General features: G+C 50.3%; 1 protein-coding gene across 12 annotated transcripts in view; it reads left to right on the top strand.

The window, feature by feature from the left end:
• The window catches only part of LOC137564320 (protein kinase C delta type-like), a 32,206-nt gene extending 24,825 nt beyond the window's left edge, over positions 1 to 7,381 (top strand). For 4 of the 12 annotated variants that reach the window (XM_068278066.1, XM_068278065.1, XM_068278054.1 and 1 more), the window contains 7 exons: positions 383 to 445; positions 954 to 1,092; positions 1,282 to 1,297; positions 2,558 to 2,627; positions 4,175 to 4,366; positions 6,310 to 6,438; positions 7,207 to 7,381. In XM_068278066.1, the coding sequence (XP_068134167.1) occupies positions 383 to 445; positions 954 to 1,092; positions 1,282 to 1,297; positions 2,558 to 2,627; positions 4,175 to 4,247 (361 nt within the window). In that variant the 3' untranslated portion in view covers positions 4,248 to 4,366; positions 6,310 to 6,438; positions 7,207 to 7,381. Of the gene's footprint in view, positions 1 to 382; positions 446 to 527; positions 1,093 to 1,281; positions 1,298 to 2,113; positions 2,628 to 4,174; positions 4,367 to 6,309; positions 6,439 to 7,206 lie in introns of those variants that run through there. The other 8 variants (XM_068278055.1, XM_068278059.1, XM_068278056.1 and 5 more) reach the window with 8 other exon arrangements.
• Positions 7,382 to 12,966: the final 5,585 nt, after the last annotated feature.

The raw sequence follows: 12,966 nt of genomic DNA, 5'->3' as shown, positions 1-12,966 counted from the left end.
AAAAAACAGATGACCATCAAAAACTGCTATCTTGCCTAGGGCCTCCTGTCATCTTAATCCATTCCTGGAGAGGTGCCCCTGATGGTGTCACCACTTCTAACAGTAACATAGCAATGGCCCAGCAGATGTGTTGCCAAGCAACACTAAAGCCATGGCAGTGCTTATCATCCCAGTTACTGAGCAGGTCCGGGGATGAGCGGGGCTGCTGGGCTGTGTGAGGGGCCGTGTGTGGTTTGCTCCCCAAGCCCCTGTTGTCATTTGTTACTTGCTGGCTGTTGCGTTTCCATATGAACAGATGGGCAAATAATCTTTATTCTGTAAATAGTATTCATACAATAAATGAATAACTGACATTAACACACAGCATTGTCTCTTTTTTCAGGTTCTACACGGCAGAGCTCGTCTGTGGCATCCAATTCCTTCATGAACGAGGCATTGCCCATCGGTGAGTAACTAACTTATATCTGTTCTCTAAGCTGATTGTAGACCCAGTTTTAAAGGAAATGTCCGAGGATTTAAAAAAAAAGATCTACTTCCCCAGGACTTCCTCCAGCCTCTAGCAGCCGTCCTGTGCCCTCGCCGCAGCTCCGGGGTCCTGGGATCCCCTCTGTTGGCCAGATCAGCATCTACTGTGCCTGCCTGAGACCCGCTGGTGACCGTGCTCACGTGGTGTGGAGCGTTCTGCGCAGACCCTGGAGTACTGTGCCTGCCTGAGCGCCGCTGTGGACCGCGCTCACGTGGTGTGGAGCGTTCTGCGCAGATCCTGGAGTACTGTGCCTGCCTGAGCGCCGCTGGTGACCGTGCTCACGTGGTATGGATCGTTCTGTGTTCTGTGCAAAAGTTATTGTAGCCCCCAGGAAAGTAGCATTTTCAGAACGAGTCAGCAATGGTTTTGTCCATATTTTTCTCAGTTTCCTTCAAATGTACTCACAAATCTCAATCTTTACCCTCAGGGATCTGAAGCCGGACAACATCATGCTGGATGAGGATGGCCACGTGAAGATTATCGATCTTGGCCTCGCGCAGGACCAGCTGACCGGAGGACGAACAATATCTGGACGTTGTGGAACACCAGACTACATGGCCCCTGAGGTAAGAGCTTTGTTGTCCCACCACTAAGCCAAGGTGTAGATAGGGACAGGATGTTGTTACAGAGATAGGGTAGATGCATGAGAGAGCTTGATACAGCGATCCCAAAGGGACTGAATGATAGGTTCAGCCACAAATGTTTTCTGTAATGGTGCTTAATGATATGTTCTCTCTCCATCTTTCTCTTTTCAGATTCTGATGGGCGTAGGTATGTACCATCGGTGGTTGGGGGTGTGTCGGAGGGTGGTAAGATGGTGACCTATCAGTCTGAGGTGCTTTATGCAACATGACTGTAATGTATAGATGGATTCTGGTGTTTACCTGTTTGATCAGCAATATATGATTGTTTACCATTTAAGTGATCTGTGGGTAGACATCGTATGTGTGTAGTGCCCTAAACTGGTTTGTTGTTTGGTGAGTGGGGGATGGAGAGGATAGAAGGGGATACAGAGAGGGTGGTGAGTGGGGGATGGAGAAGATAGAAGGGGATACAGAGAGGGTGGTGTAATGGTTAAGGGCTCTGCCTCTGACACAGGAGACCAGGGTTCGAATCTCGGCTCTGCCTGTTCAGTAAGCCAGCACCTATTCAGTAGGAGACCTTTGGCAAGTCTCCCTAACACTGCTACTGCCTATAGAACACGTCCCAGTGGCTGCAGCTCTGGAGCTTTGAGTCGGGCAGGAGAAAAGCGTGATATAAATGTTATTTGTCTTGTCTTGTGAGTGGGGGATGGGGAGGATAGAAGGGGATACAGAGAGGGTGGTGAGTGGGGGATGGAGAGAATAGAAGGGGATACAGAGAGGGTGGTGAGTGGGGGATGGAGAGGATAGAAGGGGATACAGAGAGGGTGGTGAGTGGGGGATGGAGAAGATAGACATCAAACTGTTCCCCTCCGCTGTTTGCACTGCTGGCCTTGGCAGGGTTTGATGCTCCAAATGAATTATTATGTATAAAATGCTTGAGGAGGCCCAAGGTAAAACTTGCAGGGGGCCACATAGCTCCTTAATAACTGCCCCACCATTATAGAGGGAGAGATGAAGAACCGCAGACTGTGTGGGGAAGAGAACGGGGAGGAGGAGAGAAAGAGCTGGAAGAGAGAGATCACTGCAGAAATGCCATAGAAGGCAGAGAGGAAGCTGGGAAATTGCTGTTGGAAGGTAAGTGCAGAATGAAGGTGAAGCCAGGAAACCTCCTATCACAGTCACACACTGTAAAGGCCGTACCCACTATGTGATTGTTACCGCAATATTACTGACAATCGGTGCTATTGTGAGTGACGAGCGATTGTTTCTGCGATCTCAGGACAGGGGTACAGACGCGAGATCACAGGAACGATGTTTGGGGATGCGCGGCGATAACAACCGTCAGGATGGATCAGATCTCTAAGATCCCCGACGACTCCTGCGCAGAGTACCGTGATTGTCTGACTTCTCGTTCATGCCCGTCATGTGACGTCTCGTGTTCCCGCAGGTAGGATGATTGCTCGGAGAACCGCGTTCATCGGGAGGCGTCGCTGTGAGGGGCACCGGTGCTTCGTCAGGTGAGTATTTAGCATAAGGGTTCATTTCCACTAGGAGTGATTCGGAGCGATTCCCCCTTGTGTAATTATTAGGGTGCTTTGGCTTTTACATGTGGGGAAATCCACATAGCTGTGCATGCAGAGCAGGATCAGCCACCAGGCAACCTAGGCAGGTGCTTAGGGCCTAGTGGGTGTCAAGGGGCCCACCTGCCACCTTCTCTGACCTCTCTCCACTCCAGTCTATTAAAGGAACCATAAGGGGCCCCAAATCTATTACCTTGCATAGGGCCCCATTACACCTTAATCCGTCTCTATGTGGATGCCATGGCTAGAGGGATGTAGATGCGCACTCGCAGCAGTATAAGTACCGGCGTGCGTCTCGGAGAGGCTCGGCGGCACAAATGGAAAGGATCCCTCACTCATTTATTTATTTGTATGGACTAATACCTGTGCATTTAATCTCTATGCAGGCCGAATAAATTAAAAATGACGAAGGATTTTTTTCATAACATTCCCGCTAAGTTCTCATTGGGGTGTTGCATCCCTCCGTAACAGCAGGAGAGAAAAGGAACATTGCGCATTATGCGTGCGGTGTGACACGTATAGCGAAGCATTCAGCACCTACTGCAGCACGGGCATGTTATGCATACCAGGGGCGTAACAATAGACCCTGCAAGGGATGCCTCCACAGGGGGGCCCAGAAGCCACAGGGGGCCCGTGGGGGGGGGAAAGTTTGAGAGACTGACAACTAAGGGCATGATGAGAAAAACGTATTCTGCTCACACACCATTGTTATATTGACTGCATGTGTCCACCACACATATACAGAATCATAAACACTTTGGAATTTGTACACTGTCCCTGCTCCCTAGGGTTCGTAAAAAACATCTGTCTCACACTGCTGCTAAGTTCTGATGACTTCATGTACAACCTTACAAACAAAGGAGTCACAGGGTGAAGAAAAGTTGTAGACTGTCCCTTATCAGCAATTACTCCAAAAAGATTCCTAGATTCTTATCACACACATGGGGCTAATGACCTCATGGTGTCTGATTACTTTTACAACACAGCAGAGTGGGTTAGATTGATGTCTGACTGTCATTGCCTCATTGAGCGCTTGTCTCATACTGAGTCCAAGATCCCATAATAACAGTATCAATCAGTGACATTCTGAATGTTTTGCCAAAGTTACAGTGAATACTATATCTTATGTTCAGCATGTCTTTATTGTTCCTCCATATAGCATGTGCTCTCATGTAGTAAAATAATACAGCTGTGTGTGTATGTATACTGGGAGCAGAGCTGCAACGAGGGACTTGTGGGCTGCAAGGGGCAGTGGGGGTGGGGGGGCATCCAAAGCTTTGCAGGGGGCCCAGTGATGTCTAGTTACGCTCCTGATGCATACATCGCATTATGCCAGCGGATTCCATCACACTATCACCACAGCTGCATCGCGTCAGAAATGTGATTATATCGTCTGACGCAAAGCACTGAAATGGCCCCAGTGTGAACGTATCTCTCTTTACCTCCAAGTGACATTGATACCCTATTTATGTCATCTCTTGTAGATTTTCCTGGGCCAGCCTTATGGAACTTCCGTGGATTGGTGGTCCCTCGGCATCACCGTGGCAGAAATGCTGACTGGAGAACTTCCCTTTTATGATGGCAGCGATGAGGAGACGTTCATCCGATCCGTCACCCGGGAGCGCCCGAAGTTCCCCATCTGGATTGAGGTTGTGACTAAGAACTTCCTCAAGAAGGTGAGTGAATGAGGTTTATTACAGCCACCTACAAACATCTGTTTTCTTATTCACTGGACAGTAATAGAAAAAAATGGAAAAAGAGAGAATCTAAATTTTATTCACACTGTTATTAAAATTGATCGCTCCGTTCAATCTGCAGCCTCCAGAGAATTTCCAAAACTGACAGCTCCTCTTTGCGGCCTAGACCACATTACTGTGTCTACTGTTTGGGGTACATGCCAATTCCCACCTTTCTGCAGGGGTAGTTAGCTGCACAGAGCAGGAGGCTTTTTAATCATCTTCAACACCTGGACTAATCTATTGACATGAAAAGAAACTGTGGTCCTGGTGTCTCAGCACCCTGCAGGAAAAACACAGGAGACAAAAGAACGGGAGCCCAGTAGTGCGATATGTTTAGTGCATCAGATGATGAAAAAACTAAATAGGAAAACTACCCACAAAGGAGGGTTTCATGGGGCAACCGAACACAGGAAGCAGGTGGAGACAATGAACCCGACTCTACTCGGGGTGGTCCTAACCAGGACCTAGATGGCGGTCTCTTACGGAGAAAACGGGGACAGATGTCCACTGGGGTGTGGGCCACCGGTGGTCTGAGACTGTCACCTCCCCTCGGCCGATAAGAGTACGGGGGTATACAATGCACAATTGGGGGAAAAAGGCGCCCTCAATGACGAAATCTCTGTAATATATACATTTTTTTTTTTAAGCACAGGCAACACGTTTCGCGGGTCTATGCCTGCTTCCTCAGGCCAATAGCAGTGCCAAATGAAAAACTCCTATGTCTTATGAACTTGGTCATTTGGCACTGCTATTGGCCTGAGGAAGTGGGCATAGACCTGCGTTGCCTGTGCTAAATAAAAAATCGTTTGTGTATATTACAGAGATTTCATCATTGAGGTAAGCTACCTAATATCCTTTGTCGTTTTTAAGCTGTTTTAGACGCTTTTATCCAACCAGGGCGCCTCTTTCCCCCAATTGTGCAATCTATTGACATAGTGTGACACCTCCATCTGGCAGTGTCTGTTAAGCCTCGGGCACACGCCTGACATAAGTCGGCTGAGGCAACAGATAACCACCGAGACGACAATCAGGCGTGTGTACAGCAGCCGGAGACCCCCAACCCACCAGCGATCCACCGGGCGGCAGGGCAATGTTTTAGTAACAATGGGGCCCCTGGGCAAAATTAACCTGGGGGCCTCAACAGACCCCCCCCCCCCAACCAAAAAGTGGCGTTAGGGGTTCTTTGTTGCAGCCAAATTTCACCCCAGGGCCCCTGAGACAGCTATAATCCCTCCGCCACCCCCCAACTAAACTCTGCTCCCTGGGGCCCCTGCAATGTCTTTGGCAGTGTAGCATCTCACCTGTCCCTGTGGGGGTTACCCCTCTGTCAGTACTTTGGTTCCATTGCAGGGCGCCAGAGGAGCAGAGTTAAGTTGGGGGGGGGGGGCACCTTGTGGGCCCCTACAGGCTCTGGGGCAATTGCCCCCTTTGCCTCTATGGAAGCCTGCTGGGCGGATTTAAACAAGCCCAGCGAAGCCGATCCCCTGCAGATCCCATTGTTTGCGCTGATCCCCCGCCCACCGCATGATGTCATGCATGGCGCCACTCATCACCCTCCCCTGCATAGCAGCTGACCACAGCGTGTCATCAGCTACCCAGCTAACACATGTGTGCAGCCTGGCCCAGCAATGTCACCCAAAGCGTTCAGGCCCTGATCCCCAACTGGCGACATCCGTCAAAGGTGTTTATGAAAACACATGTACATGAAAACACAGTAATCCAGCTGAAGTATAGTTTGCCATTCATCTATGCAATATATGAGTTGTTGTTTTTTTTTAGCAAAAAAAAGGAATTTTCCTGCATCTTATTTTGAATTCAGCTGTTCCATTTGCTTTGTAGAAGCCAAGCTGTAAACTAACTTTTATCATTTGTATTTACAGCTCCTCAGGAAGGACCCGGCCCGTCGCCTTGGAGAGAGAGGGGACATCCGCCAGCACCCCTTCTTCAGCACCATCGACTGGACAGAGCTGGAGGCTCGGAGGGTGCAACCGCCAATCCGCACATTCCCGGTACTGTATATTGATACATAATCTAGAAGTGTTGTTGTCTGTTACTGCCAGGGTTGGATCTTCCATTAGGCACAGTAGGCAGATGCTGCTAAAGAGGTGGCCAAATATTGCCGGCTCTACCCACACTGCAATTAGGATAAGATGGGCAACATCTGTGAACTTAGGTTTAGAGGTGCTTGTTGTAGCAGATTTCTCCTCATAGGTAAATACACATAATAAAGGCTCTTTGGTGTCAGATCTCCTACAGGCGGTATACATCACATTACTCCAATATTTGGCAATATCTTAGCACAAGACCTTATACAATGGACCATATCTGCATTCTGGAGGTTACGTTTTGTTCATGCTCCTACATACCCCTCTGGTCTGTCTCTCTGATGTTGAATGCATATTTGGCATGGTATAACCTCACAATATGCACCCCCCTCCATGTCTCAATGATCATCAATTTACAGACCACATTGTATCCTTCAAGTATTTTGTCCTCTAGTTGAAACACTCAGTATTTTGAACTATAGAACAGAGCAGAACTAATGACCCTTTGAACTTTCTTGTTATGTATAAGTGCTTTATAGTAATTTGGTTAATTCGTGTTTTGAGCCCAAACAGGTGTAGTAACAGAGACAGAAATATCAGTCAGACAGTACATAGATCTAATGAGCTCTGCTATCTGCTCCAGAGAGAGACTGACAATCCTCTTCTGCGTTGCCTTATAAGAAGCTGTGATGCATTTTGCAGCCAGAATAACAGTGTGTTTCCTTTTTGCAGGATGTTCCTGTTCAGGAGAGCCTGCCTGCCCTGGAGGGTGGAGCAGCCACCAATCCCATGCTGGGCTTCTCCTTCAAGTCTCCAAGCTGGGCCAAGTAGGAGGGCAAGTCACTGTTACGCCTCTCCATTCATTATCACTTTATTAATAAAACATGGAATATGTTTCATTCCAGTCCTTTGTCTATGTCTGACATTATTATTATTTATTGTATTTATAAAGCGCCAACATATTATGCAGCGCTGCACAATAGATAAAAGGGTTAACATACAAGGTAGGACATACAGGAAACTCACAACAAAACAAGATCATGCAAATGATTTGATAACAGTACAGTCTCATAGGTCAAAATAGAGACTGTTCTAGTCCACAAGAGGGGTTATTGACAATACGATTGCATAATCAAGCTGGAAACACTAGGGAGGAGGGCCCTGCCAGAGGCTTACAATCTAAAGGGTGGGGGTGGAGACAATAGGTGCATCTGTTGAGAGGGTGTGTAACAGAATGTATTATGGTGCTGTTGCAGGGGGGTATGCGAGCATGAAAAGGGGAGTCTTGAAAGTTTGATTGAAGATATTAAAGGTGGGGGCGAGTCTGATGGCTGGTGGGAGGGAGTTCCAGAGAGTGGGGGCGGCCCTAGTGAAGACATTGGCATTTTCCTGTTCATGCCCAATAGCGGGCATAATTCCACACAGGAAAACATGGCTGCCACTAGGGGCGCTGTTCCCAGATTCCAGCACAGCGTCAGCCTCTTTAGATCAAAGCGTTGGACGAAACCCGACGCTTTGATCACTGCCGGCCATATCCTCCGCCGCTGTGACTCGTATATTATTATATGGCCGCATACACAGTATGCCACGGACCGGAGGACTTTCCGTGGGAAATTTCAAATGAACCAGGAGGTGGAGGAGGACAGTGAGGGTGCGGTGAGCCTGGAGGGGGCTGGAAGAAGCCCCAGGTATGTATAAATTCCCCCCCCCCCCCTTTCATATCAGGTTTACTGTAACGAGATGGTTATGGAGGCTGCCATATTTATTTCCTTTTAACCACTTCAAATCCAAGGTTTTTCCCCTTAAAAAACAGAGCAATTTTTATATGGCAGCCTCCATATCCCTCTTGTTACAGTTGACCTTTAAATCAGGAGGGAAAGCCTCTAGATCCTCCAGAAGCTTCCCATGTCTCCCTCTACCTCACCATTCCAGCGCTAGGACCCCCCTGAAGATCACCACCACACTCCCATACGTGTATGAGGGCGGCCAGTGGCGTATCATTTACCGACACCCTTCCCCGCCCCCAAAAAAGTGAAGCGGCAAACAAATGGGAGTGGCCATGACATCACATGAGCGGGGCTAACTGTAATGTAACTGTGTAACAGTAAGGCAGTGGGCTAATATAGGTAACCAGCATAGTTTAGATAGGTAGGTGCCTCCAATATAGGTAGCCAGTATAGTTGCCACCAGTATAGGCTAGCTAGGCAGGTAGGTGCCCCCAATAAAGGTTAGATAAGTAGGTGCCCCCAGTATAGGTTAGATAGGTAGGTGCCCCAGTATAGATTACATAGGTAGCTGCCCCCCCAGTATAGGTTAGATTAGTAGGTGCCTCCAGTATAGGTTAGATAGGTAGCTGCCCCCCAGTATAGGTCAGATTAGGTAGGTGCCCCCCAGTATAGGTTAGATTAGGTAGGTGCCCCCCGTAAAGGTTAGATAGGTATCTGCCCCCCCAGTATAGGTTAGTTTGGTAGCTGCCCCCCAGTATAGGTTAGATTAGGTAGGTGGCTCCAGTATAGGTCAGATTAGGTAGGTGCCCCCCAGTATAGGTTAGATTAGGTAGGTGCCCCCCAGTATAGGTTAGATAGGTAGCTGCCCCCCCTGTATAGGTTAGATTAGGTAGGTGCCCCCCAGTATAGGTTAGATTAGGTAGGTGCCCCCCCGTAAAGGTTAGATAGGTATCTGCCCCCCCCAGTATAGGTTAGTTTGGTAGCTGCCCCCCAGTATAGGTTAGATAGGTAGCTGCCCCCCAGTACAGGTTAGATTAGGTAGGTGCACCCCGTAAAGGTTAGATAGGTAGCTGCCCCCCAGTATAGGTTAGATTAGGTAGGTGCCCCCATTATAGGTTAGATAGGTAACTGCCCCCAGTATAGGTTAGATTAGGTAGCTGCCCCCCAGTATAGGTTAGATAGGTAGCTGCCCCCCAGTATAGCGTAGGTAGGTGCCCCCCTCCCCATAATGGAGGGGGGAGTCCGCTGCGGGGAGGGCAGCCCAACCTCTCCCTCCCTTCCTCTCCCTGGGCCACCCTCCGTGCTCCCCCCTCCGACTGCAGAGTTAGCACAAGGAAGCGCTGTGAATAGTAACTCACCTCCCTGGTTCCAATTGCCACCGGTCTCCTCCTCCTCTTGCATAGATGCTTATACACACGCTGCTTCCTGTTTAGCAGTGTCTATGCAGAGGAGGAGACTGGCGGCGAGTGAACGGCGATTGGAACCAGGGAGGTGAGTTCTGACTATTTACAGCGCTTTCCTGCGCTAACTCTGCAGTCGGAGGGGGAGCACTGACGGCGGCCCGGGGATTCGGGGAGAAGGAAGGAAGAGGTTGGGCTGCCCTCCCTGTGGCTGACTCTCCTCTCCATTATAGCGCCTTGCTCCCTCAGCGCTCAGGGCGGCCGGGGTCACCCCTCCTGGTGCGGGTCGCACTCCCCCCCCACGATGCTTGTGAGTTTGGCTACATGGTTCAGGATGGCTCACACCTGCACTGTAGCATGGAGCTGCCACTCATGGTTAGCGAAAACATTCAGCTCCACGCCACTGCGCAGGTGTGAGCCTCGGGGGTTCCAGTGCTGGAATACCGAGGTGGAGAATGGGGGAAGCTTCCGGATTAACCAGAGCCTTCCCTCTACTAAGGTAAGTACCCATATTGGGCACTTTTCCCTCTTCAGGTACCCTATAAAAAAGGGACTGTCCCCCCAAAAGTAAGACAATTGTGAGCGATCAGGGGCACTGCTAGCCCCAAAGATCAGTGGCACATGCCCAGATCTATTCTGGGGTGACCCAGGCAGAGTTAGCTGTGGTGGGGGCATGCTGGGAGCTGTGGTGCATCAATCAGGGGTATGCTGGGTGCTGTGGTGCCTCTATGTGGGTCTGCTGGTGCTGTGGTGCCATGCTGGGCATTGTGATTTATGAAGGCATGCATACAGGGCCAGAGCTACCATAGAAAAAAATAGGCAGTTGCCCTAGGGCCCCAGAGCCTGTAGGGGCCCCCAAGGTGTCCTTCCCCCATCTTAACTGTTGCTCCCCAAGGACTCTGCAGAGTCTGTTAAGTTGGGAGGTGATTGGGGGAGGGTCAGCAGCCAGCTCAGGGGCCCAGGAGGGAAATTTGGCTGCAACAAAGGGCCTCTAATGGCGCTTTTTGGTCGGGGGGTGTCTGTTGGGGGGCCCCCAGGCTAATTTTGCCCTGGGGCCCAATTGTTACTTGAACCGGTCCTGCATGCTGGGAGTTGTGATGCCTCAATGGGTGGCCAGCAGGAACATGGGAGGGGGTCCACTGGTTATGGAATCCTTTTTTCACCGCCGCTGCCTGCCGGGACACAAGGGGGGTATCCCGGGACAGCGGGACCCCTCCCCCAACCCGTGACCGTCCCGACGAATCCGGGACGGTTGGTGCCCCTGGATTATTGCCAGTCCAGATTGGATGAGAAAAATGAATGCATTCATGGCTAGAGATGGGCTGAAGTATTCGCCAGGTGAATAATTCGCTGCGAAGATCGCATTTGCCCCCTCAGGCGAATACATGGTGGATTCTGTTCATCCCCTGTACATCATCATTGAGCTGAACTTTGACCCCTTACCTTCAGAGCTCAGTTTATGAAACCACTGACTCCGACTCCAGGTACCCAAAATTACTCCAGCTCCGACACCTCGACTCCACAGCCCTGCTTACCTCACAGTCAGCAGACACTTGGTAGCCAAGCAGTTAGCACCCACTCCTGGACCCCCCACCCCTCTGTAAAAACGCCAGGACGGCAGTGTACCGTTAATTGGGCGCTAGGGGCCGTGGCGCACCGGGTGACACATGCTGAGGGGGGTGTCAAAAAGGCCAGCCCAGTACATTATATCAGGGTTGCCAAACCGTGCAATTCACAGTGGTACCGGTGTAGTGACAGAGATTGGGCAGCCCCGCAGAATGGGAAGCCCCGCATGCGCAGTAGGAGCCTGCCTTCCATTAAATTGTGCAGCCACATAAAACGTCCTAAATATCTCCGCTTCCGCACCACAGGGTATAAAGGGAACCCCCCCGAGTTCCGCTAGTTCCCGAGATAGGTTTGCTGTAATCAGTCTCGGGAACTAGCAGGGCTCGGGGGCTGCAATTCGGCACAGAGCTAGATCCGGGGTCCCCTCCCTACCCTGAAAATTTCGGAACTGTACATGGTGCAGAAGCAGAGATATTTCAGGAAAATAACATCTAACTTCCCGCTGAGCATGAGTGATACTCAGTGCAGAAGGGAGCTTCCGGGCTGCACTATCTGACATTACATCGGCTGATCCCCGGGCAGCTGAGCAGTAGTGTTGTCCGGATCATGAACGATTCGGATCTTTGATCCGAATCTATTTTGTGAGTCGCATCATCCGTATCATCAAAATGAGTGATTCGGATCGCAAAAGGGGCGGGGCCAGTAGCGACACGCCCCCTCTCAGCGGGCAGCGGGGTCCTGGAAGCAGTGGAGATGGGAAGTTCGGATCTTTTCAATGATCCGGATGATTCGAATCGGATCATTGAAAAGATCCGGATCTTTGGGCAGCGAGTAAAAAAAAAATGATCGAGGCGCCAGCCGCGCCTATATGGTATGCGGGATGCGGCCATAGCATTATTACCTCCCTCCCTCCTTCCCTTGAGATCTGCCCCCCTGTGTCCTCGTTAGCAGAGTGCGCAGCGAGCGGAGCGGGCTGTCATTACCTGCGTCCATGCACGGGTACCGATGTCCAGCTTTAAATCTGCTTCCTGTGACGTCACAGGAAGCTGGATGCAGACATCGGTACCCGTGCATGGACGCAGGTAATGACAGCCCGCTCCGCTCGCTGCGCACTCTGCTAACGAGGACACAGGGGGGCAGATCTCAAGGGAAGGAGGGAGGGAGGTAATAATGCTATGGCCGCATCCCGCATACCATATAGGCGTGGCTGGCGCCTCGATCATTTTTTTTTTTTGCAGTGGCACCCATCCTGACCCTCCTCCCCACCCATGGGCACCCTTACCCTCCTCCCCACCCACGGGCAGGGTGTATGAGGGTATGTTTAGTAAAAAAATATATAAGGGCATAATATAAATTAAAAAAAAAATCTTCAAAAAACGATGGTAGGCGTCTGATGGGGGTGTGGTTAGGGGGTGTGGTTAGGGGTGTGGCCAGTGTCCCGGTTTCCTAGTTTAAAATGTTGGGAGGTATGCATTTGGGGGTGAAATGAATAGCAGGACAGGAGAAGGGGAGGGGGGGTGGACACACACAGAGAAGGGGAGATGGTGGACAGAGGGCAGGGAGTGGACAGAGAAGGGAGGAGGGACGAGCAGAGAGCAGAAATGTTTGCTTGCACACAATACCCACATGCTACAATCCTATACTTTACATGTATTTCACCTGTATGTTCATCTGTACACTTTTAATGCAAACGTCGCACAGTGAAAGAAAGCATTCCCAGAAGTGAAGTGCAGCTGTTTAGAGCGAGTGCAGGAGGATCATATTGCACAGCAATCACAGTGCCTGCAAAGTTACTGAGC

Source organism: Hyperolius riggenbachi, chromosome 3 (assembly GCF_040937935.1).
Source record: "Hyperolius riggenbachi isolate aHypRig1 chromosome 3, aHypRig1.pri, whole genome shotgun sequence".
Lineage (NCBI taxonomy): Eukaryota > Metazoa > Chordata > Amphibia > Anura > Hyperoliidae > Hyperolius > Hyperolius riggenbachi.
The sequence above is the reverse complement of the archived record's forward strand: the minus strand, read 5'-3'. Positions and strand labels throughout refer to the sequence as shown.